General features: G+C 40.1%; 1 protein-coding gene across 3 annotated transcripts in view; it reads left to right on the top strand.

Moving 5' to 3' along the window:
• The window catches only part of LOC117513009 (ubiquitin-protein ligase E3A-like), a 211597-nt gene that overhangs the window by 78021 nt on the left and 110451 nt on the right, over positions 1–23125 (top strand). For all 3 annotated transcript variants that reach the window (XM_034173305.1, XM_034173297.1, XM_034173288.1), the window contains one exon: positions 21486–21691. In XM_034173305.1, the coding sequence (XP_034029196.1) occupies positions 21486–21691 (206 nt within the window). The remainder of the gene's footprint in view (positions 1–21485; positions 21692–23125) is intronic.

The following is a 23125-nucleotide window of genomic DNA, read 5'->3' on the forward strand; positions in this document are numbered from 1 at the left end:
GAGTATGTTGCAGTTTACATACAGAAATGATTGTATCCAGGTGTCCAATGTACATGTTTTACCCTGGATAGTTATAATACCATGCCTCACTGCAAACATGAATTAAGCAGCCTAAATAAAGGAATCAGAAAGCAAGAAATATGTTGTTATGGTAACAATTCCCACCAAACACTGTTCGACTGTGACATGAAGTCATCCTCAAATGAGGTCTGAGCATGCCACTATACATACATGCCATTGTAACGTGTGCTATATTCATCTCATTTTCAGCATGTTTGTTTAAAAACATGTCTGATAATGTTTGAACTGCAAGTTGTGAAGTGACCAGTAAAAAATATTATTTGTCTGTGAGCTGTTTTATTTAAATGTCAGTGTTCTTGCTCATGCATGTTGAAAACATTATTTTGTAAATCAGTTTTTAATACCTTTAATGTAGTTTTCCTTATTTACAAAATTGTTAAAGATATAGTGGTTTTATAAAATTTAGCAAAATGTATGTAACTCAGGTCTGTGGGACTTCTGGATAATAAGCTGCCATTGCAATCTGTTTCCATAAGAAACATATTTTTGGTAGCTGACAATCACAGTCTGTAGTGACTTAAATTATTTAGCAAAAATTAATATTCCAATTAATAGAGTGCATGTTTATGCAGGCTGCCCAGAGACATGTTTCTGAGTTAGCTCTGTCAGTTTATCACAGTAATCTTGAAATTATATATTCAGTAGGCCTGAATAAATCATAAATCGACAAATTCTTGGTTACCAAGGTAGAGTGCTTAAATTATTTCCTATTGTTCATTCTACCTATGTTTGCACACATAATTTAAACGGCGTCCAACATTAACGTTCTGTTGGCAGTAAATGACATTTAATGTTTTCCTGTAATAATGATATAAAATTTTACAAAATATATACTTTTATTTAGAGGTAAGCTTTACACATACAACATGAACATTATGTGAATGTTCGCAAACACACTGAACATTAAGCATGCAATCTATGAACATTTGATTAATTTTTGCAAATGTTTGCGTACATGTTTGTCTAATGTACACTTCCATGCAAACATTAGACAAACATCACAAACATTACATGAACGTTCGCAAACTTGCTCAACAGTAAATGAACATTCTATGAATGTTCAGTTGATGTTCGCAAATTTTTGTTTCCATGCAAACATTAGACAAACATCACGAACATGACATGAACGTTCACAAAGTTGCTGAACAGTAAACAAACATTCTATGAATGTTTGTTTGATGTTCGCTTCCTGGTGGGAAGTACATTGGACAAAATCCCTAGCAGGAGTTTGTTCAAATACAACATGTGGAAATCATGCCCAAAATGACAAGAAAATTCAAAATGGCCGACTTCCTGTTTGGAGTAGACCAATGGTGCAAGAGACTTTCATCTCCCCACTCAAAAAAAAAACCCCTATGGGGAGGGACGTTTGAAAATTTCAAGGAGGCGCTATTGAGGCATTTTGCCCCCCCTCCCCCCACCACCATGGGTAACACCACTATGAATTGTACGAGGTTGTCGTGCTTGACATGTGTATCAATTTTTATGATGATATGACAAGATTAAAGCCGTCAAAAGGAAGAACGTAATTTCATGGCGAAGGGTCGATATCCAGCACATCGCCACATGGACGCTGTTACTTGTAACTTCACGGTGATCATCGCCTATGTTCATCAACTTGTTCTGTATGGTTTAGAAGTGGAATGAAGTTGACTGGGTTAAGTATGTGACATCAGGACTTGTTAAAGTAAAAATAGGACATTTCCTTTTACCACTGGGGGGGCTATGGCGGAGGTGGGAAGTTAATATATGCAGACGTTCAGGTCAGAGCCCTCATCATGTCTAGCAAGTTTGAAGGATCTACGATTAAATTTGTGGGCGTGACAGCCGTTCGAAGTGAAACGGCCTGCTCCGAAACGCTCGCCAAAGTTTGACAAACCCTAGCAGCCAGGCCTTTTGGCCTAATTACATTCTTTTGATAACTTTTGATCAGCATGGTGTCATGATGATGTGGACCAAATTTGAAGACGATTGCATGAAATCCTTGGTACGGGTTCGTTCAAATGTAAGTACTGGAAATGGCCAAAAATAGCAAAAATTCCCTCAAAATCGAAACTTAAAATCAAAATGGCCGACTTCCTGTTGACATTTCACCACGACGGTAACAGACTTTTTTGTGCGTCCTAGCATGGTAAATACAGTAGTGCTATGTGACTAAAAAGATTAATCCAGGTTTTGAGTAGATTTCTTATTGTTACATGGGAAACAAGGTACCAGTAGATTCTCACAAATTCAACAAGACCAAGCATTTATGATATGCACACTCTTAAGGCTATGAAATTGGGCTTTTAGTAAAAAAAAGTAGAAAAGGGAGTGTTCACAATAATAATGTGCAAGAGACTTTTTTTGTACATCTCTGCAAGTCACGTGTACCAGTTTTCATCTCCCTACACCCAAAAAAACCCTTATTGGGAGGGGTTTTGAAAGTTGGAAGGGGGCGCTTTTGAGACATTTTGCCTCTCCCATGGGCTATGCCCCTATGAATTGTAAGAGGTTGTTGTGCTTGACCTGTGCATCAATTTTCTTGATATGACAAAATCAAAGCTGAAGGGTTGATATTCAACACGCCGCCACACAAACGCCATTACTCGTAGCTTCACGGCGATCATCATGTACGTTCACCAACTTAGTCTGTATGTTTGAGAAGTGGAATGAAGTTGATGGGGTTAACTATGTGACATCGGTACCTCTTAAAGTAAAAAGAGGTAATTTCTTTTTACCACGGGGGGGGTGCTATGGTGGATGTTGGAAGCTAATATATGCAGATGTTCAGGGCGGTGCCCTCATCATGTCCAGCAAGTTTGAAGGATCTACGATGAGGTTTGTGGGTGAGACAGCCGTTCGAAGTGAAACGGCGTGCTCCTAAAAGCTCGCCAAAGTTTGATCAACTCTAGCAGCAACGCCTTTTGACCTACAGAAATTCTTTTGATAACTTTTGATCAGCATGGGGTCCTGATGACGTGTCCCAAATTTGAAGATGATTCGATGAAATCCCTAGGACGAGTTGGTTCAAATGTAAGTACTAGAAATGGCCAAAAATAGAAAAAATTACCTCAAAATTGAAACTTAAAATCAATATGACCAAACTTCCTGTCGACATTTCACCATGACGCTAAGAGACTTTTTTTCTGCATCCTTGCATGGTAAATATGTGTACTGAATTAAGTGAGGCTACGATAAAAAAAAAAAAAAAATGCGGAGGTTTTTTTTTTTAAATTTGTAGAGGGTGCTATTTTGCCATTTCTGTTGTGGTTCGGGCGTGAGTGGAAGACAAACCCAGTAGCAGATAGCAGTAAGTGAGTGGTAACAAAGGATTTATTGAACAGTGTGTGTATATATATATATATATATATATATATATATATATATATATATATATATATATATATATATAATATCCACACAGATGGTACTGCATCACCCACTGCAGGAAAGTCTTGCTTTGCTGCAGCAACAACCTGCGTCTTTCAGGCTGGTGTATGGAAACACCAAGAGCAAAAAATAGTTGAGCAAGAGAAAAATGACCAGTCTTACCGTGGAAGGTTTTCAGAGTTTCTGTCGAGGATTAAGAGCAGTGGTTGATATACAGATGCTGATGAGATGTGGAACAGGTGCGTCCATCAGCTTGAGGCGCGCCACCTGTGCAGAGGAGAGAGCGAGAACAGCAGCAGGAACAGAGCACGCAGCCCACAACAATTTTGCTGCGATCATGTTCGTGACCCCCAAAATATCAATAATAATAATAATAATAATAATAAACAGCACAATTACAATTGGGTCCTCGCAGGACGTTATCCTACTCGGGCCCTAATAATAAGCAGCACAATTACAATAGGGTCGTCATAGGACTTTATCCTACGTCGGCCCTAATAATAAGTAATAATAAAATAATACACAGCACAATTACAATAGGGTCCTCATAGGACTTTATCCTACTCTGGCCCTAATAAAAATAATAATAAACAGTAAAATTACAATAGGGTACTCATAGGACTTTGTCCTACTCGGGCCCTAATAATAAACAGCATAATTACGATAGGGTCCTCATATGATTTTGTCTTACTCGGGCCCTAATAATAATATATCATAATAATAAGCAACACAATTACAATATGGTCCTCGTTGGACTATGTCCTTCTCGGGCCCTAATAATAATAAATAGCACAATTACAATCGGGTCCTCATGGGACTTTGTCCTACTCAGGCCCTAAGCTCATCATAACTCTAGCTGCACTGTTTTGAATGTCTGTGAGCCTTTGAAGGTTTTTTTCCAGAGATCCCAAAGAGCAAGGAGTTACAGTTGTCAAGCCTCGAGGAGACAGAGGCATGGACAAGTTTTTTTTCTGCATCAGTGATGATGTCATAATGTAGTGAGTTTAGTTTCAAGTTGTTGAAATGGTTCAGGTTTTGCTGCCCAAATATTCATGAGTGGAATTGGAAAGAAGTGAAGTGTGTGTTGCCTAAAGAACTACCTGAGGAACAGCATACAGCACGTCCAAACCAGTGACCCTGTGTCACTTCTGGCTCCTCGGAGAACACGGCCTCTGGACATGAATCAAACATTGATGGTTTTGCTCTGAACCACAACAACAGGCGCATTGTGCTTTTATGAAGACATCAATGGTCTGTGACAGATTTTCTGTCTGCCTGCCGTTCGTATTTTTTTTTCCTGAGGCTATAGACTACATGTGGAGGTCTGTGAATAATTTACGTTGAACAGTAGCCTAGGTTTGTGTGTGTGATTTTGGTCATTCTGTATGTCATGAGTGACTGTCGCAGATCAGAATGTGGCTATGTGTGCGCATGCCTGTGAATGTGGCAGAGGTGTAGCAGAGAACCGTCGCAACACACAAGCCCATAGCACTCTCATAAAAATACCAAGCTTCCCCATAGCACCTGCAGAAAAAAATATCTGGAATCACCGCTGTCCCCCTGTATTTTCCCAGGCTGAAACTCAATTCTACCCCTCAGCCCTTCCCCTCTGTTTTGTGCGGCCACGAGAGACAGAGGGGTGTCTTAATTCTCTTTTTGGAGCGAAGCAGAGGGGTAGTCTGACGGCTACAAACCCCTTCAAATGGAGTGAATCTGGATGCACACTCCATTTGGAAGGGTAGGAGGAGCTTACTGCTGTCTCCAAAGAAACAAACCTGGCGCTCAGAGCCGCACAAATGAAAGCGGCTTTCATTACAAATCACGCTGTTTAGAAAGTTATAACTTGTCAAAAAACGTTACAGGCAGTTGCCTATGACAGCAGTGTGTATGCTGCTGGATGCATGTTGCGTATATTGTCGTTCTGAAGAATATCGTAACTTCGCTTGTGCACTGACGCGTTATAATGCATATACACACAAATGCTACGATGAGACACTTTTATATCTCACAATGGAGAAAATCATGATAAAGGATAAGGAAGTTAATTTGTATGTTCATAAATCTTTGGATAATAGCGATCCCTGCTGTTGGATTTCAAGGTCTGTAACGTGTGTGTATTTTGTAAACAAACAGGGAGCTCTGAGCACACTCATCTCCTAATAAACTTTCAGGCAGAAAATGAGAAGTTTCATCAGTGGGAGTAAGTTGGAAAATATATACACACATGTATATGTGAAACACATAACCTGACGTCCTAATCAACAATGAGCTACAAAACACAATAAATCAACAACACTAACAACACTGTTAAACTAACATAAACCACAATAACATTTAAACACTCAAACCCCAGAACTTCCATGTAGCATTGCAGCACAGCATCCATTATTTATTTGTTAGCTAAAATTGCTAATTTCTCCCAAAATATTTGTCCTATCAACGTTTTTTTTTTTAGCAGCATTCATCCTTGACCCAAAATACATAAGCATGCCAAATGGCAAATATCAGGTCTCCCTGATTTTTGCGTGATCGAAGCCATGTGCACGCGTGCACACACACGCGCACACACACAGAGGTTACTTGGCTTTTATAATATAGGTATGTGTTGACTTTGCTATTCTGGTCACTCTTGGTGGAATGTATATATGGTGTGTGTATGTGTATATATATATATATATATATATATATATATATATATATATATATAATATACAGGAAAATAAGTATTTGAACACCATGTGATTTTGCAAGTTCTCCCACTTAGAAATCATGGAGGGGTCTGAAATTTTCATCTTAGGTGCATGTCCACTGTGAGAGACATAATCTTTAAAAAAAAAAAAAAAAAAAAATCCAGAAATCACAATATATGATTTTTTTTAAATAATTTATTTGTATGTTGCTGCTGCAAATACGTATTTCAACACCTGTGAAAACCAATGCTAATATTTGGTACAGTAGCCTTTGTTTGCAATTACAGAGGTCAAATTGTCAGGTCCGTTGCCCTAACTGGACCTGGCACTTAAACTGTGCCTGAGATCGTATCCTGCAAAACACAGTTTCTCAAAGCACAATCACATAAAAAGAGACAACATTAGACAGAGATCTCTTTTGTGAGCTTTGCGCAAAGGGGAGAAGCTTCGGAGAGAGCGTACAAACCTAAGACCAACCTTGCTTTCCCTGCTCCTCTCCGCCGCCCCCCCTGGTGCTTGCCCTTTTATTGAAAAAGAAAAAAAATCATAAACACTACAACGTAGCATTAGGGTACATTGCGTTTTGGGAAGGGAGGGGTGAACGGTTGCTTGTGAGTTACGGTTTCCTGTGAAACATGCTCGTTTCTTTCACAGAAAGAAGGGAGTAAGCAGTTAAGTTTCGATGTCAACAGAGTCCTGAAACAACCTTTAGTTCATCACTGTGGCTGAGCAATCATTTAGCTTAAATGCAGCATATATGAATGGGTACACAATTATTATGAGTGAATGAGTAAATGAAGTAAGTAAGCTTTATTTATATAGCACTTTTCACAGACCAAGGTCACAAAGTGCTTCAGAAGATATAAATAGACAATAAAAACAACACATACAAATATAGAACAATAAAATAAATTGACACTAAAATGCCAGTTTAAAAAAATGTGTCTTTAGTTGCTGTCTAAAAACATCCACAGAATCCAGTGAGCGAAGAGAACAGGGAAGCTCATTCCAGAGGCGAGGTGCCACAGCTTTAAAAGATCTGTCCCCTCAAGTTCTTGCTTGCCTCTACTGGTGGTTGGCTCTCACTGCGGTATTGTATCACTTCCTGTTCCGGAGCACAGCAGTGTTTTTCTGTATCTGTTAGCTGTTTAATCTGCGCAGTTAGATTGATCTAGTTATCTAGATTACGATTTGTTTCCCAGTGTAATCTTTACGTGCCTTAACTAAAGCACTCCTTCTGCTGAATCACCTCTAAATTATTTACACATTATTCACTTTGCGTGTTTTTAGGAATCCGCTAGCTTAGCGTAGCTACTAGCTCTTAGCCGATTTAGCATGGCGGCTTCTCCTGTCTCTCCCGCACTTTTCTGCTCTGGGTGTGAAATGTTTAGTTATTCCTCGGCCTCCTTTAGCAGTAATGGTACTTGTAATAAGTGTAGCTTATTCGTAGCTTTGGAGGCCAGGCTGGGCGAATTGGAGACTCGGCTCCGCACCGTGGAAAATTCTACAGCTAGCCAGGCCCCTGTAGTCGGTGCGGACCAAGGTAGCTTAGCCGCCGTTAGTTACCCCCTGGCAGATCCCGAGCAGCCGGGAAAGCAGGCCGACTGGGTGACTGTGAGGAGGAAGCGTAGCCCTAAACAGAAGCCCCGTGTACACCGCCAACCCGTTCACATCTCTAACCGTTTTTCCCCACTCGACGACACACCCGCCGAGGATCAAACTCTGGTTATTGGCGACTCTGTTTTGAGAAATGTGAAGTTAGCGACACCAGCAACCATAGTCAATTGTCTTCCGGGGGCCAGAGCAGGCGACATTGAAGGAAATTTGAAACTGCTGGCTAAGGCTAAGCGTAAATTTGGTAAGATTGTAATTCACGTCGGCAGTAATGACACCCGGTTACGCCAATCGGAGGTCACTAACATTAACATTAAATCGGTGTGTAACTTTGCAAAAACAATGTCGGACTCTGTAGTTTTCTCTGGGCCCCTCCCCAATCGGACCGGGAGTGACATGTTTAGCCGCATGTTCTCCTTGAATTGCTGGCTGTCTGAGTGGTGTCCAAAAAATGAGGTGGGCTTCATAGATAATTGGCAAAGCTTCTGGGGAAAACCTGGTCTTGTTAGGAGAGACGGCATCCATCCCACTTTGGATGGAGCAGCTCTCATTTCTAGAAATCTGGCCAATTTTCTTAAATCCTCCAAACCGTGACTATCCAGGGTTGGGACCAGGAAGCAGAGTTGTAGTCTTACACACCTCTCTGCAGCTTCTCTCCCCCTGCCATCCCCTCATTACCCCATCCCTGTAGAGACGGTGCCTGCTCCCAGACTACCAATAACCAGCAAAAATCTATTTAAGCATAAAAATTCAAAAAGAAAAAATAATATAGCACCTTCAACTGCACCACAGACTAAAACAGTTAAATGTGGTTTATTAAACATTAGGTCTCTCTCTTCTAAGTCCCTGTTGGTAAATGATATAATAATTGATCAACATATTGATTTATTCTGCCTTACAGAAACCTGGTTACAGCAGGATGAATATGTTAGTTTAAATGAGTCAACACCCCCGAGTCACACTAACTGTCAGAATGCTCGTAGCACGGGCCGGGGCGGAGGATTAGCAGCAATCTTCCATTCCAGCTTATTAATTATTCAAAAACCCAGACAGAGCTTTAATTCATTTGAAAGCTTGTCTCTTAGTCTTGTCCATCCAAATTGGAAGTCCCAAAAACCAGTTTTATTTGTTATTATCTATCGTCCACCTGGTCGTTACTGTGAGTTCCTCTGTGAATTTTCAGACCTTTTGTCTGACTTAGTGCTTAGCTCAGATAAGATAATTATAGTGGGCGATTTTAACATCCACACAGATGCTGAGAATGACAGCCTCAACACTGCATTTAATCTATTATTAGACTCTATTGGCTTTGCTCAAAAAGTAAATGAGTCCACCCACCACTTTAATCATATCTTAGATCTTGTTCTGACTTATGGTATGGAAATAGAAGACTTAACAGTATTCCCTGAAAACTCCCTTCTGTCTGATCATTTCTTAACATTTACATTTACTCTGATGGACTACCCAACAGTGGGGAATAAGTTTCATTACACTAGAAGTCTTTCAGAAAGCGCTGTAACTAGGTTTAAGGATATGATTCCTTCTTTATGTTCTCTAATGCCATATACCAACACAGTGCAGAGTAACTACCTAAACTCTGTGAGATAGAGTATCTCCTCAATAGTTTTACATCCTCATTGAAGACAACTTTGGATGCTGTAACTCCTCTGAAAAAGAGAGCTTTAAATCAGAAGTGCCTGACTCCGTGGTATAACTCACAAACTCGCAGCTTAAAGCAGATAACCCGTAAGTTGGAGAGGAAATGGCGTCTCACTAATTTAGAAGATCTTCACTTAGCCTGGAAAAAGAGTCTGTTGCTCTATAAAAAAGCCCTCCGTAAAGCTAGGACATCTTTCTACTCATCACTAATTGAAGAAAATAAGAACAACCCCAGGTTTCTTTTCAGCACTGTAGCCAGGCTGACAAAGAGTCAGAGCTCTATTGAGCTGAGTATTCCATTAACTTTAACTAGTAATGACTTCATGACTTTCTTTGCTAACAAAATTTTGAGTATTAGAGAAAAAATTACTCATAACCATCCCAAAGATGTATCGTTATCTTTGGCTGCTAGCAGTGATGCCGGTATTTGGTTAGACTCTTTCTCTCCGATTGTTCTGTCTGAGTTATTTTCATTAGTTACTTCATCCAAACCATCAACATGTTTATTAGACCCCATTCCTACCAGGCTGCTCAAGGAAGCCCTACCATTATTTAATGCTTCGATCTTAAATATGATCAATCTATCTTTGTTAGTTGGCTATGTACCACAGGCTTTTAAGGTGGCAGTAATTAAACCATTACTTAAAAAGCCATCACTTGACCCAGCTATCTTAGCTAATTATAGGCCAATCTCCAACCTTCCTTTTCTCTCAAAAATTCTTGAAAGGGTAGTTGTAAAACAGCTAACTGATCATCTGCAGAGGAATGGTCTATTTGAAGAGTTTCAGTCAGGTTTTAGAATTCATCATAGTACAGAAACAGCATTAGTGAAGGTTACAAATGATCTTCTTATGGCCTCAGACAGTGGACTCATCTCTGTGCTTGTTCTGTTAGACCTCAGTGCTGCTTTTGATACTGTTGACCATAAAATTTTATTACAGAGATTAGAGCATGCCATAGGTATTAAAGGCACTGCGCTGTGGTGGTTTGAATCATATTTGTCTAATAGATTACAATTTGTTCATGTAAATGGGGAATCTTCTTCACAGACTAAAGTTAATTATGGAGTTCCACAAGGTTCTGTGCTAGGACCAATTTTATTCACTTTATACATGCTTCCCTTAGGCAGTATTATTAGACGGTATTGCTTAAATTTTCATTGTTACGCAGATGATACCCAGCTTTATCTATCCATGAAGCCAGAGGACACACACCAATTAGCTAAACTGCAGGATTGTCTTACAGACATAAAGACATGGATGACCTCTAATTTCCTGCTTTTAAACTCAGATAAAACTGAAGTTATTGTACTTGGCCCCACAAATCTTAGAAACATGGTGTCTAACCAGATCCTTACTCTGGATGGCATTACCCTGACCTCTAGTAATACTGTGAGAAATCTTGGAGTCATTTTTGATCAGGATATGTCATTCAAAGCGCATATTAAACAAATATGTAGGACTGCTTTTTTGCATTTACGCAATATCTCTAAAATCAGAAAGGTCTTGTCTCAGAGTGATGCTGAAAAACTAATTCATGCATTTATTTCCTCTAGGCTGGACTATTGTAATTCATTATTATCAGGTTGTCCTAAAAGTTCCCTAAAAAGCCTTCAGTTAATTCAAAATGCTGCAGCTAGAGTACTGACGGGGACTAGAAGGAGAGAGCATATCTCACCCATATTGGCCTCTCTTCATTGGCTTCCTGTTAATTCTAGAATAGAATTTAAAATTCTTCTTCTTACTTATAAGGTTTTGAATAATCAGGTCCCATCTTATCTTAGGGACCTCGTAGTACCATATCACCCCAATAGAGTGCTTCGCTCTCAGACTGCAGGCTTACTTGTAGTTCCTAGGGTTTGTAAGAGTAGAATGGGAGGCAGAGCCTTCAGCTTTCAGGCTCCTCTCCTGTGGAACCAGCTCCCAATTCAGATCAGGGAGACAGACACCCTCTCTACTTTTAAGATTAGGCTTAAAACTTTCCTTTTTGCTAAAGCTTATAGTTAGGGCTGGATCAGGTGACCCTGAACCATCCCTTAGTTTTGCTGCTATAGACGTAGACTGCTGGGGGGTTCCCATGATGCACTGTTTCTTTCTCTTTTTGCTCTGTATGCACCACTCTGCATTTAATCATTAGTGATCGATCTCTGCTTCCCTCCACAGCATGTCTTTTTCCTGGTTCTCTCCCTCAGCCCCAACCAGTCCCAGCAGAAGACTGCCCCTCCCTGAGCCTGGTTCTGCTGGAGGTTTCTTCCTGTTAAAAGGGAGTTTTTCCTTCCCACTGTAGCCAAGTGCTTGCTCACAGGGGGTCGTTTTGACCGTTGGGGTTTTACATAATTATTGTATGGCCTTGCCTTACAATATAAAGCGCCTTGGGGCAACTCTTTGTTGTGATTTGGCGCTATATAAAAAAATTGATTGATTGATTGATTGAAGTTTTAAAACAAGTTCGGGGAACCATCAGCAGGTTCTGATTGGAAGACCTCAAACTCCTGCTGGAAACATAAGGCTGGATCAGGTCCTTAATGTATTCCGGTGCCTGCCCATGTAGAGCTCTAAAGGTCAGCACGAGGATTTTGTAATTTATCCTGTAAAAAAACAGGGAGCCAATGTAAAGACTTGAGGACAGGAGTAATATGCATTCTCCTGTGGGCGCGGATAAGAAGTCGTGCAGCAGAATTTTGCACTACCTGCCTCTTTACTGAGGCATGTAAAGAGACTGTTACAATAATCAAGTCGTGAAGAAACAAATGCATGCACAATCATCTCTAGCTCATTAAAAGCCACTATTTTGCGTAATTTGGAAATGTTTCGAATTTGAAAAAAACAGTTCTTAACGAGCTGCCTGGTGTGATGTTCCAAAGACATCCCTCCATCCAAAATGACACCCAGGTTACGCAGCTAGAGTACTGACGGGGACTAGAAGGAGAGAGCATATCTCACCCATATTGGCCTCTCTTCATTGGCTTCCTGTTAATTCTAGAATAGAATTTAAAATTCTTCTTCTTACTTATAAGGTTTTGAATAATCAGGTCCCATCTTATCTTAGGGACCTCGTAGTACCATATCACCCCAATAGAGTGCTTCGCTCTCAGACTGCAGGCTTACTTGTAGTTCCTAGGGTTTGTAAGAGTAGAATGGGAGGCAGAGCCTTCAGCTTTCAGGCTCCTCTCCTGTGGAACCAGCTCCCAATTCAGATCAGGGAGACAGACACCCTCTCTACTTTTAAGATTAGGCTTAAAACTTTCCTTTTTGCTAAAGCTTATAGTTAGGGCTGGATCAGGTGACCCTGAACCATCCCTTAGTTTTGCTGCTATAGACGTAGACTGCTGGGGGGTTCCCATGATGCACTGTTTCTTTCTCTTTTTGCTCTGTATGCACCACTCTGCATTTAATCATTAGTGATCGATCTCTGCTCCCCTCCACAGCATGTCTTTTTCCTGGTTCTCTCCCTCAGCCCCAACCAGTCCCAGCAGAAGACTGCCCCTCCCTGAGCCTGGTTCTGCTGGAGGTTTCTTCCTGTTAAAAGGGAGTTTTTCCTTCCCACTGTAGCCAAGTGCTTGCTCACAGGGGGTCGTTTTGACCGTTGGGGTTTTACATAATTATTGTATGGCCTTGCCTTACAATATAAAGCGCCTTGGGGCAACTCTTTGTTGTGATTTGGCGCTATATAAAAAAATTGATTGATTGATTGATTGAAGTTTTAAAACAAGTTCGGGGAACCATCAGCAGGTTCTGATTGGAAGACCTCAAACTCCTGCTGGAAACATAAGGCTGGATCAGGTCCTTAATGTATTCCGGTGCCTGCCCATGTAGAGCTCTAAAGGTCAGCACGAGGATTTTGTAATTTATCCTGTAAAAAAACAGGGAGCCAATGTAAAGACTTGAGGACAGGAGTAATATGCATTCTCCTGTGGGCGCGGATAAGAAGTCGTGCAGCAGAATTTTGCACTACCTGCCTCTTTACTGAGGCATGTAAAGAGACTGTTACAATAATCAAGTCGTGAAGAAACAAATGCATGCACAATCATCTCTAGCTCATTAAAAGCCACTATTTTGCGTAATTTGGAAATGTTTCGAATTTGAAAAAAACAGTTCTTAACGAGCTGCCTGGTGTGATGTTCCAAAGACATCCCTCCATCCAAAATGACACCCAGGTTACGCAGGCTACCTTTAAATGAAGTATAAAAAAATATAATTCAGACAATAATAAATGTAGAATCCTTTAACAAGTCAGCTAAGACACATATTCTAGTTGATACAGTTCATTTCACATTTCATTTCAATGTAATCAAAAGTAGTCTGAGTTAAGTTTCTGCTTCTTGTGAAATGAACTGTATCAACTATCTGATTACATTGAATATCATGTAAGCAGGCAATGATTAATTAAATAAATGGTAACAACTCATAAAATCTCCATCATTTCCCTCCTCTTTTAGCATTTATTTGTAGTTAGCTAGTGTAAAAATAAATGTATTTACAGTGTATGACAATTCAGCATAATTTCACTCATCCATCATGAGCACTTGTTTACACACTTTTACTCATAACTTCATTACTTTACACTTTCAATTATCATCATAAGTGTCTTGTCCTTAGTCCACATTATCACATCCTTCCTGGGGCTCCTCGAGGTTCAAAAGTGTATAGGTTGGTGTGTGAGCCAATTGTAATTGCACAAACAGCTTGGTTGCCAACCTGGTAACCATTGCCTTAATACAGGGTATGGCACAGCAGGAGAAAACAGTCAAAACGCCAATCAAAATCAGAACCGGTGTAAAGAATTTTAGCAATATTTGCCACCAGGAGCCAGAGGTAAAGCACCCCCACAGGCTCCATCGTGCTGCTGTTTCCTGAAACTCGGTGGTCATAGTACTTCGCATTTTTTCCAGGACCCTCATCGCCTGTTGTGCCGAATCAGAATTTATCTCATCAGATATATATGTACAGCACGTGGCATTTATCATTCCACATACTCCACCTTGTGCCGCTGTTAACAAATCTAACACTAATCGATTTTGGAGGACCATCGTACAGATTTCGGTCAACATTTTGTTTTGGGCTTTGTTGACTACGAGAGACGCGTTTAGGAATAAAGCCAGTCGATAATTTACCATTTCTAATTGAAACTGTAAGTTTGGAATACCCAACCAGGACAACACGGACAGACCACCCCTCTCCCAATCTTTTCAGATCTTAAACTCCTCTGGCACATCATCGCTCTGCCAGATGTGTTTTACCTGGTTAATCTCCACGTCGTCTAAATTCCGCCTCACCCTTTCTGGCCTTTTGGGCTCGGCCGCGACGACAGAGGTGTGATCTGACACCTGGGTAGGGGCACAAATTCCATCCCATCCCAGTGGGAGATTCAGGTACAAGCGTGTACCACAAACCCAGAACACGTCATCCACTGGCCATGTTCCGTTCCGGGCCGGTAACCATAATTTTGCTATCCTGAAGCAATTGTGATCTGTTGGACAGGAGGGTCTGTCCCACTTTCCACAATACAGGGTTTCAGATTTGGTTGTGTTAACTTGAATACATTCTCCAACATTTAGGCGAGTCTCTACACATCTCTTAGCAGTCAACCGTCCCACTGATACATTCCCTTCCTGATAATAACAAATTGGAAATTTAATTCCGTGGGGTATTATAACAGTTTTGGCCACAAGTGCAGATGCCTTAATCCTAGTCAGGGTTACTAATTGACTACACGGGTCATAAATTTTCCCCCAATGAGATCCATTCCATCCGCTGTATGCTTTGGACATATATACGTGATCCTCACCAGTCATTGTTACGTACATAGCTTTAACAATACAGTCAGTGACACCATAACTAAATGGTCATGCCCATAAAGTTGGTTGTGTGCTGGATATTGGAATGTATGAACAGACATAACAGTCTGTCTCATTAACTGATTGAGCTACGATTGTTGCATAATTGTACCATGAGTTTTGCTGTAATGGATTGTCTGTGGTATTGTTTTTTATCTCATCGAGTAGTGCTAGCATCTGTTTAGGTATGTATCTTTTATTGATTTTTGCGAACGCTTCGCTTTGTCTAGCTGTCCCTTGTAACCGGAAATGATGAAGTAAATATATTACCCCTGCTAACAGAAGCAACATTATCATACAACAACAAAAACAAGAGCATTTCTTTCTGCTATGAACCTCTCGGATTTCTCCCTTACATCGTCTAACTCTTTCTCTCCTCAGCAGGAGCTCTTCGTCCTTCATGTTGACTGGTACAGGTGTCATCTTTAGTGACAGTTCAAAAGGAGCAGTTTATGTGGGCTTAGGGGCTGAAGGTGACAGTTCAGTCTCAGTTCAGTTCAGCAAGGGACTGAGGGAATCTGGATCCTTTTTTTTCTGTTATTTCCCTTCAGTTGTAGTGCATAGATCTGTACTATTATCAGTATGTGTAAGGCATGTTGCAAGTGGACTTAAAATAATGTAAATGTTTCCTGTTGTTTTTCACCAGGTTTTCACACACTGCAGCAGGGATTTTGGTCCACTCCTCCATACAGATCTCCTCCAAATCTTTCAGGTTTGGAGTTTCAGCTCCCTCCAAAGATTTTCTATTGATTTCAGGTCTGGAGACTGGCCAGGCCACTCCAGGACCTTGAAATGCTTCTTACGGAACCCCTCCTTAGTTGCCCTGGCTGTGTGTTGGGGTCATTGTCATGCTGAAAGACCCAGCCATGCCCCATCTTCAATGCTCTACTGAGGGACGGAGGTTGTTTGCCAAAATCTCGCAATACATGACCCCATCCATCCTCCCTTCAATACAGTGCAGTCATCCTGTCCCCTATGCAGAAGAGCACCCCCAGAGTATGATGTTTCCACCCCCATGCGTCACAGTTGGGATGGTTTTCTTGGGGTTGTTCTCATCCTCTAAACATGGTAAGTGGAGTTGATTCCAAAAAGCTCTATTCTGGTTTCATCTGACCACATGACCTTCTGCCATGCCTCCTCTGGATCATCCAGATGGTCACTGGTGAACTTCAGATGTGCCTGGACATGTGCTGGCTTGAGCAGGGGGACCTTGCTGCCCTGCAGGATTTTAAACCATGACAGCATCATGTGTTACTAATGTAATCTTTGTGACTGTGGTCCCAGCTCTCTTCAGGTCATTGACCAGATCCTCCGGTGTAGTTCTGAGCTTTCTCAGAATCATCCTTACCCCACAAAGTGAGATCTTGCATGGAATCCCAGACCGAGGTTGATTGACAGTCATCTTGTGTTTCTTCCACTTTCTAATAAATAATCATAACAGTTGTTGTCTTCTACCAAGCTGCTTGCCTGTTGTCCTGTAGTCCATCCCAGCCTACAGGTCTACAGTTTTGTCCCTGGTGTCCTTAGACAGCTATTTGGTCTTGGCTATGGTGGACAGGTTGGAGTCTAATTGATTGTGTGAACAGGTGTCTTTTATACAGGTAACAAGTTCAAACAGGGGCAATTAATACAGGTAAAGAGTGCAGAATAAAAAGGCTTCTTAAAGAAAAATTAACAGGTCTCTGTGAGCCAGAATTCTTGCTGGTTGGTAGGTGTTCAAATACTTATTTGCAGCATCCATCCATCCATCCATTTTCTTCCGCTTTATCCGGAGTCGGGTCGCGGGGGCAGCAGCTCAAGCAAAGCCGCCCAGACCTCCCGATCCACACACACCTCCCCCAGCTCCTCCGGGGGAACCCCACGGCGTTCCCAAGCCAGCTGAGAGATGTAGTCCCTCCAGCGTGTCCTGGGTCTTCCCCGGGGCCTCCTCCCAATGGGACGTGCCCGGAACACCTCTCCAGCGAGGCGTCAAGGGGCATCCAGAAAGATGCCCGAGCCACCTCAACTGACTCCTTTCGACGTGGAGGAGCAGCGGCTCGACTCCGAGCTCCTCCCGACATTGTGATTTCTAGATTTTTTTATTTTTTTTTTTTATTATGTCTCTCAAAGTGGACCTGCACCTAAGATGAAAATTTCAGACCCCTCCATGATTTCTAAGTGGGAGAACTTGCAAAATCGCAGGGTGTTCAAATACTTATTTTCCTCAGTGTATGTATACACACACACACACACACACACTTTGCTAGTGGAGTAGAGCAGAGAAGAGAGAAATCTGGATGGTGTGTTTCCTCTTTTGTCTGGAGGACACGACGTCCATGATTTCCAAAAACAATTTGAAGTGTGGACTCATCAGACCACAGCATACTTTTCCACTTTGCATCTGTCCATTTCAAATGAGCTCGGGCCCAGAGGAGGTGGCGGCATTTCTGGATGTTGTTGATGTATGGCTTTCACTTTGCATGGTTGAGTTTTAACTTGCACTTGTAGATTTAGTGATGACTTGTGTTAACTGACAGTGGTTTTCTGAAGTGTTCCTGAGCTCATGCAGTAAGATCCTTTACACAATGATGTTGGTTTTTAATGCAGTGCCACCTGAGGGATTAAAGGTTTCAGCATTCAGTGTTGGTTTTCAGCCTTACTGCTTACGTGTAGAAAGTTTTCCAGATTCTCTGAAGCTTCTGATTATATTATGGACTGTAGATGATGGAATCCCTAAATTCCTTGCAATTGAATGTTGAGAAACATCGTTCTTAAACTGTTGGACTATTTTTTTTTCACTCAGTTGTTCACAAAGTGGTGATCCTTAGCCCGTCTTTGCTTGTTAATGGCTGAGCCTTTTGGGGATGCTCCTTTTATACCCAGTCATGACACTCACCTGTTTCCAATTAACCTGTTCACCTGTTGAATGTTCCAAGCAGGTGTTCTTTGAGCATTCGTCAACTTTCCCAGTCGTTTATTGCCACTGTCCCAGCTTTTTTGAAATGTGTTGCAGGCATCCATTTCAAAATGAGCAAATATTTGCACAAAAACAAAAAAGTCTAGCAGTTTGAACATTAAATATCTTGTCTTTGTGGTGTATTTAATTGAACATAGATCGAAGAGGATTTGCAAATCATTGTATTCTGTCTTTATTTACATTTCACACAATGTCCCAACTTCATTGGAATTGGGGTTGTAATTCAGCTTGCAACTTTATGCTGCTTTGTGCACATGCTCATATACTTCCAGTGGTGAACACAGATAACCAAAAAATTAACTTCGATAACAGATAATCAGATAACTGAAAAGTTATCTTTGATAAAGATAAAATGATAAACCACACAAAAATGTATTGGAAGTTACAGATAACCGATAGCCGATAAATTCCAGTATTGTCTCTGGTACATTTGCAACTACTAACAAACTGAATTTGAGTTTTAACACCACTATCGCTTCTGGTAGCATCAAAAGGGACAACAGACCCAAACAATGAGCCCACACTTCTGTCTTTGAACATCTTGCCCCCTGCTGGAAGCTCTTGTTTACTACATGGCTTCAGCACAGAAGCAAGCTGATAGCAGCCACAAAGCCAAGCTCTCTATGCAATCACAACGTTCCGGTCAGGCAGAGGTCTTGGAAAATAAAGCAGTGTTGACTTATGGTTTTGATTTATAAATTAACGTTAACATATAAATTAACATTAATACCGATAGAATAACTCCATTAATGTCAATTCTGTCATTTGTACAAAGTTAAAATATAGCATATATATTTTAATGTTGAATAATGCACTAATTCTGAGTTTTTACAAACAGACAGATCGCAAAGGATTCTGGGTAAAATGTGCCTCTGCTAAACATTGATTGGTTCAGTCATTCATTATGTAAACCAACACATTAATGTGACGTGTGTTGGTGTTTACAAATAAATGTGCTTTTGTAAAATATTCCATTTTTTTATTTGTAAAAACAGGCATTTTTATGGAGCCCTGGAAGTGTCATTGCAAAATGTTTTGCATGTGGAGAGAATGTGCGCTCATTTTGTTATATTGTGTGCACATTTTATGATGTTGTGCGCACGTTTTATGATGTTGTAAAACGTGCACTCAATATTGTCTTGACGCATAAATGTTGGCTATTCGCCCTAATGACGTTTCAAATCCCGCAAAACCTCGGAGAGGTCGCCGCGCTGCGAGATCTCAGTAACATTGAGAACTGCATTGAGATGCTCTGATCATGCTGCACTAACTGTTGCACACAGACATCAGGTTTTCAGGGTATCATGCATGCAGTCTCTTATTAACGTGACGAAAAGCATACAAAATACATTTTTTTAGTATAATATTAATTTACATCTGTCTTTGTGTTGATTCTCTATATTGTTTGACTGCAGCGACTCTCTGGCACGCAAGGGATTCTGGGATACATCAATAGGGCGAATGAACACTGCTGGCCAGTAGATGGCAGTAGAGACCTTGAAAACTTGCCAAAACAAAATTCCAGATAATCCGTTTCTGCTACATTTAAGATGCGTGGAATTTAATAAACGCAGACACAATAACAACGTCTATAAACCCAGAGAATATATTCACGAGAGCTTTAGGCACTAGAGTTTAATGCTGTTGTCCGTAGAGCCTGATCAGAGTGTTTCAAATGCATTTCTCATGTCGTGAACGTACTGAGATGACCCTATCCTACCCATAATGCACTGATGGGCACAGCATATATCCACACTAAAACCTTAAAAATTAGTGCATTACTTTAAAACTAAAACATATATCTGATATTTTCACTGACCGCTGCACACAGACAACACCATTAACATCGCAACGTAAAACTATTTTTATATTGTGCCTAAAACTCTCATAAATATATTCTCTGGGTTTATAGACGTTGTTATTGCATTTATTTTATGTAAACATGGGAGACTTACAGGCTGTCTCTCCGTTATTTTCAATGGGATTCGCTGTGAGCTTCAATCGCTTCCTGATCATGTTGTTCTTTACAACACTGTTTGTCCTCTTTGTTCCAGACTAATATATATAATATGTCTGAAATTCGGTTTGCGTTTATTAAATTCCACACATATTAAATGTAACAGACACGGATTATTTGTTATAATAGTTTTAGCAAGTTTTCAGGATATCATGCAGCAGTCTCTTATTAACGTGGTGAAAAGCATAGAAAAATACATGTTTGTAGTATAATATTAATTTACAACTGTCATCGTGTTGATTCACTATATTGTTTGACTGCAGCGACTCTCTGGCACGCAAGGGATTATGGGATACGTCAATAGGGCAAATGAACACTACTGGCCAGTAGATGGCAGTAGAGACCTTAAAAACTTTCCAAAACAAAATTCCAGATAATCCATGTCTGCTACATTTAAGATGCGTGGAATTTAATAAATGCAGACACAATAACAATGTCTGTAAACCCAGAGAATGTATTCACGAGAGTTTTAGGCACTAGAGTTTAATGCTGTTGTCCGTAGAGCCTGATCAGAGTGTTTCAGATGCATTTCTCATGTTGTGAACGTACTGAGATTACCCTATCCTACCCATAATGCACTGCTGGGCACAGCATATATCCACACTAAAACATTAAAAATTAGCGCATTACTTTAAAACTAAAACATCTATCTGATATTTTCACTTTCTAAAACTTAAGACATGACATTAATTTAAATAACTTGTCTGAAATTAGTTTGGTTAAAAATTGAACCATAAGTTAAAAATGTATGGATGACTTGGGTGATATTGCCCGCGTATCAGTATGGGGTTAAAAGAAATGAGTTTTTTTTTTTTTTTTTTTTTTTGGGACCAGTTCTCCTTTGCCTGCAGAGGATAGAGCGGTTTCTTCTTAAAGCAGCTCTTCTCTGTTTTGCAGAGGGTAGAACTACACATCAGCTGCGAAACATTTAACAGGTAGGTGCTCAACTGATTTTAAGTTTTATAAATATTTGTAGCTGTCCAGCTTTATTTACCACATTATCAGTCTAAAAATTATTGGACAAAAATTTATCGCAAGATAATTAGTTCGATAATGGTTTTTAAAGTTATCTAAAAAGATAATCCGATAATGAAAACATTATCTTTGATAATTATCAGTTATCGGATTATCCAAACTGTGCCCACCACTGTATACTTCGCAGTGAGACACTAATTAGATTGCATGTGTGGAAGGTGCTTATGTATGTTTAAAAATCTCACATTTTATTAAGATCCCTGTTATTGCTGTCTTATTTTTTAGGTATGTTCACATATGACGAACGCACCAAGCTGTTTTGGTTCAACCCCTCATCATTTGAAAATGAAGGGCAGTACACACTGATTGGTATCGTTCTTGGCCTTGCTATCTACAACAACTGCATCCTGGATGTCCACTTTCCAATGGTTGTCTACAGAAAACTGATGGGCAAAAAAGGAACTTTCAGGGACTTGGCTGATGCCAACCCGGTAAGACCTTATTTTCTTCCATTGTTTCAATTGTTGTTCAGAATTCTCTGGCAAGATACACATATTGCACATTGGGGCTGAATGTTGAGTTTTATTTATTTGTTTTTTATCATTTTGATAAATGAGGTACACAGTAAACTCTGAAAATGCAAATTAAAAAAAACCCAGTGATTCTTTCATTTCCTTCAACTTCTAATGCATTGCGGACAGCATGCACCAAAAATATTTCATGTTTTTTTTTTTGTGGTCACCTTTGTTTCATTGTTGATTACACAACCATTCCTGCATGTAAGGCCTACAACACATTCTAAAAAAAGTTGGGATGAGGGCAATTTAGGGCCAGTAATAAGACAAAAATTACTGATATTAGGGGATTTGCATTTTCTCCTTCTGCAGTGTGTAATATTAAATGTTTCAAGGAATCTGGTGGAATTTCAGTGCATCACGGGCCAGAGCGCAAGCCAAAACTGAACACCTTTGATCTCCTATCCCCTCAGATGGTACTGCATCAAGAACAGTCATTCAGCATCTAAGGGCCCTACCACAACTTGATGATTTAGACAGTGTATGCTGACTATATTACATAAAAATGCTTTCATATTTTTATTTTGACAAATTTATTTGACTGCGGTACAGCTGGTGCAGCTTTTTAAAGATACTATGCTGTATGTGCCTGTGGGGTTTTCCTGCTGACTGGCATAAGTAGTTGGGTGCAAACTCACATGGTGTGATTTAGAAATTAATTTTGGGGCAATAATTTGTAAGCATACATTTTAGATGTAAATATTAATGAAGTCACTGTTTTATACCATAAATGTTGTTTTGATAAGTTGTAATTAGGGCTGCCACAAATGACTATTTTGATCATCGACTTTTGAAAGTCTGATTATTTTTGCGATTAGTCGTATCATACGTAATATCCTAAATTTAAGGGCTCCAGCATTTTCCGAGAAACATCAGGGGATGAAAACATGGACATTTCCAAATCAGTGACTATTTCTTAGACTTCATTTACATCAATCATTCAGAAATACAAACTGTGGTACTTTATAGTAAATCTGTGTCAGGTTGGCAGTTCTCAAAAACTAAATGCCTATGCTGGAAGGAGACAAGTGAGGGAAGCCACCGAGACACAACTCTGGAAGAACTTTCAGCTTCTGTGAGTGGAGAAACTGGGAATTATGCAACATTTTTATTTTTATCTTCATTTTACAAATAGTTCCAACTTTTTCTTGTTTGTGGCTGTTTCTGTTGCATTTCTGAAATTACAGAACTGCTATAAATTCTGTTTCTCTTCTCCATTTCACACAATTCACAAACCTTTTATACAGCTCAACCCCGCCCATTAACAGCACAGGGGTCACAACAGGTAAACATTAAAGAATGAGTGTTTTGTTACATGCCTGACAGGAACAAACATTAAAGGGGTCGAGA

Source organism: Thalassophryne amazonica, chromosome 1 (assembly GCF_902500255.1).
Source record: "Thalassophryne amazonica chromosome 1, fThaAma1.1, whole genome shotgun sequence".
Taxonomy (NCBI): Eukaryota; Metazoa; Chordata; class Actinopteri; order Batrachoidiformes; family Batrachoididae; genus Thalassophryne; species Thalassophryne amazonica.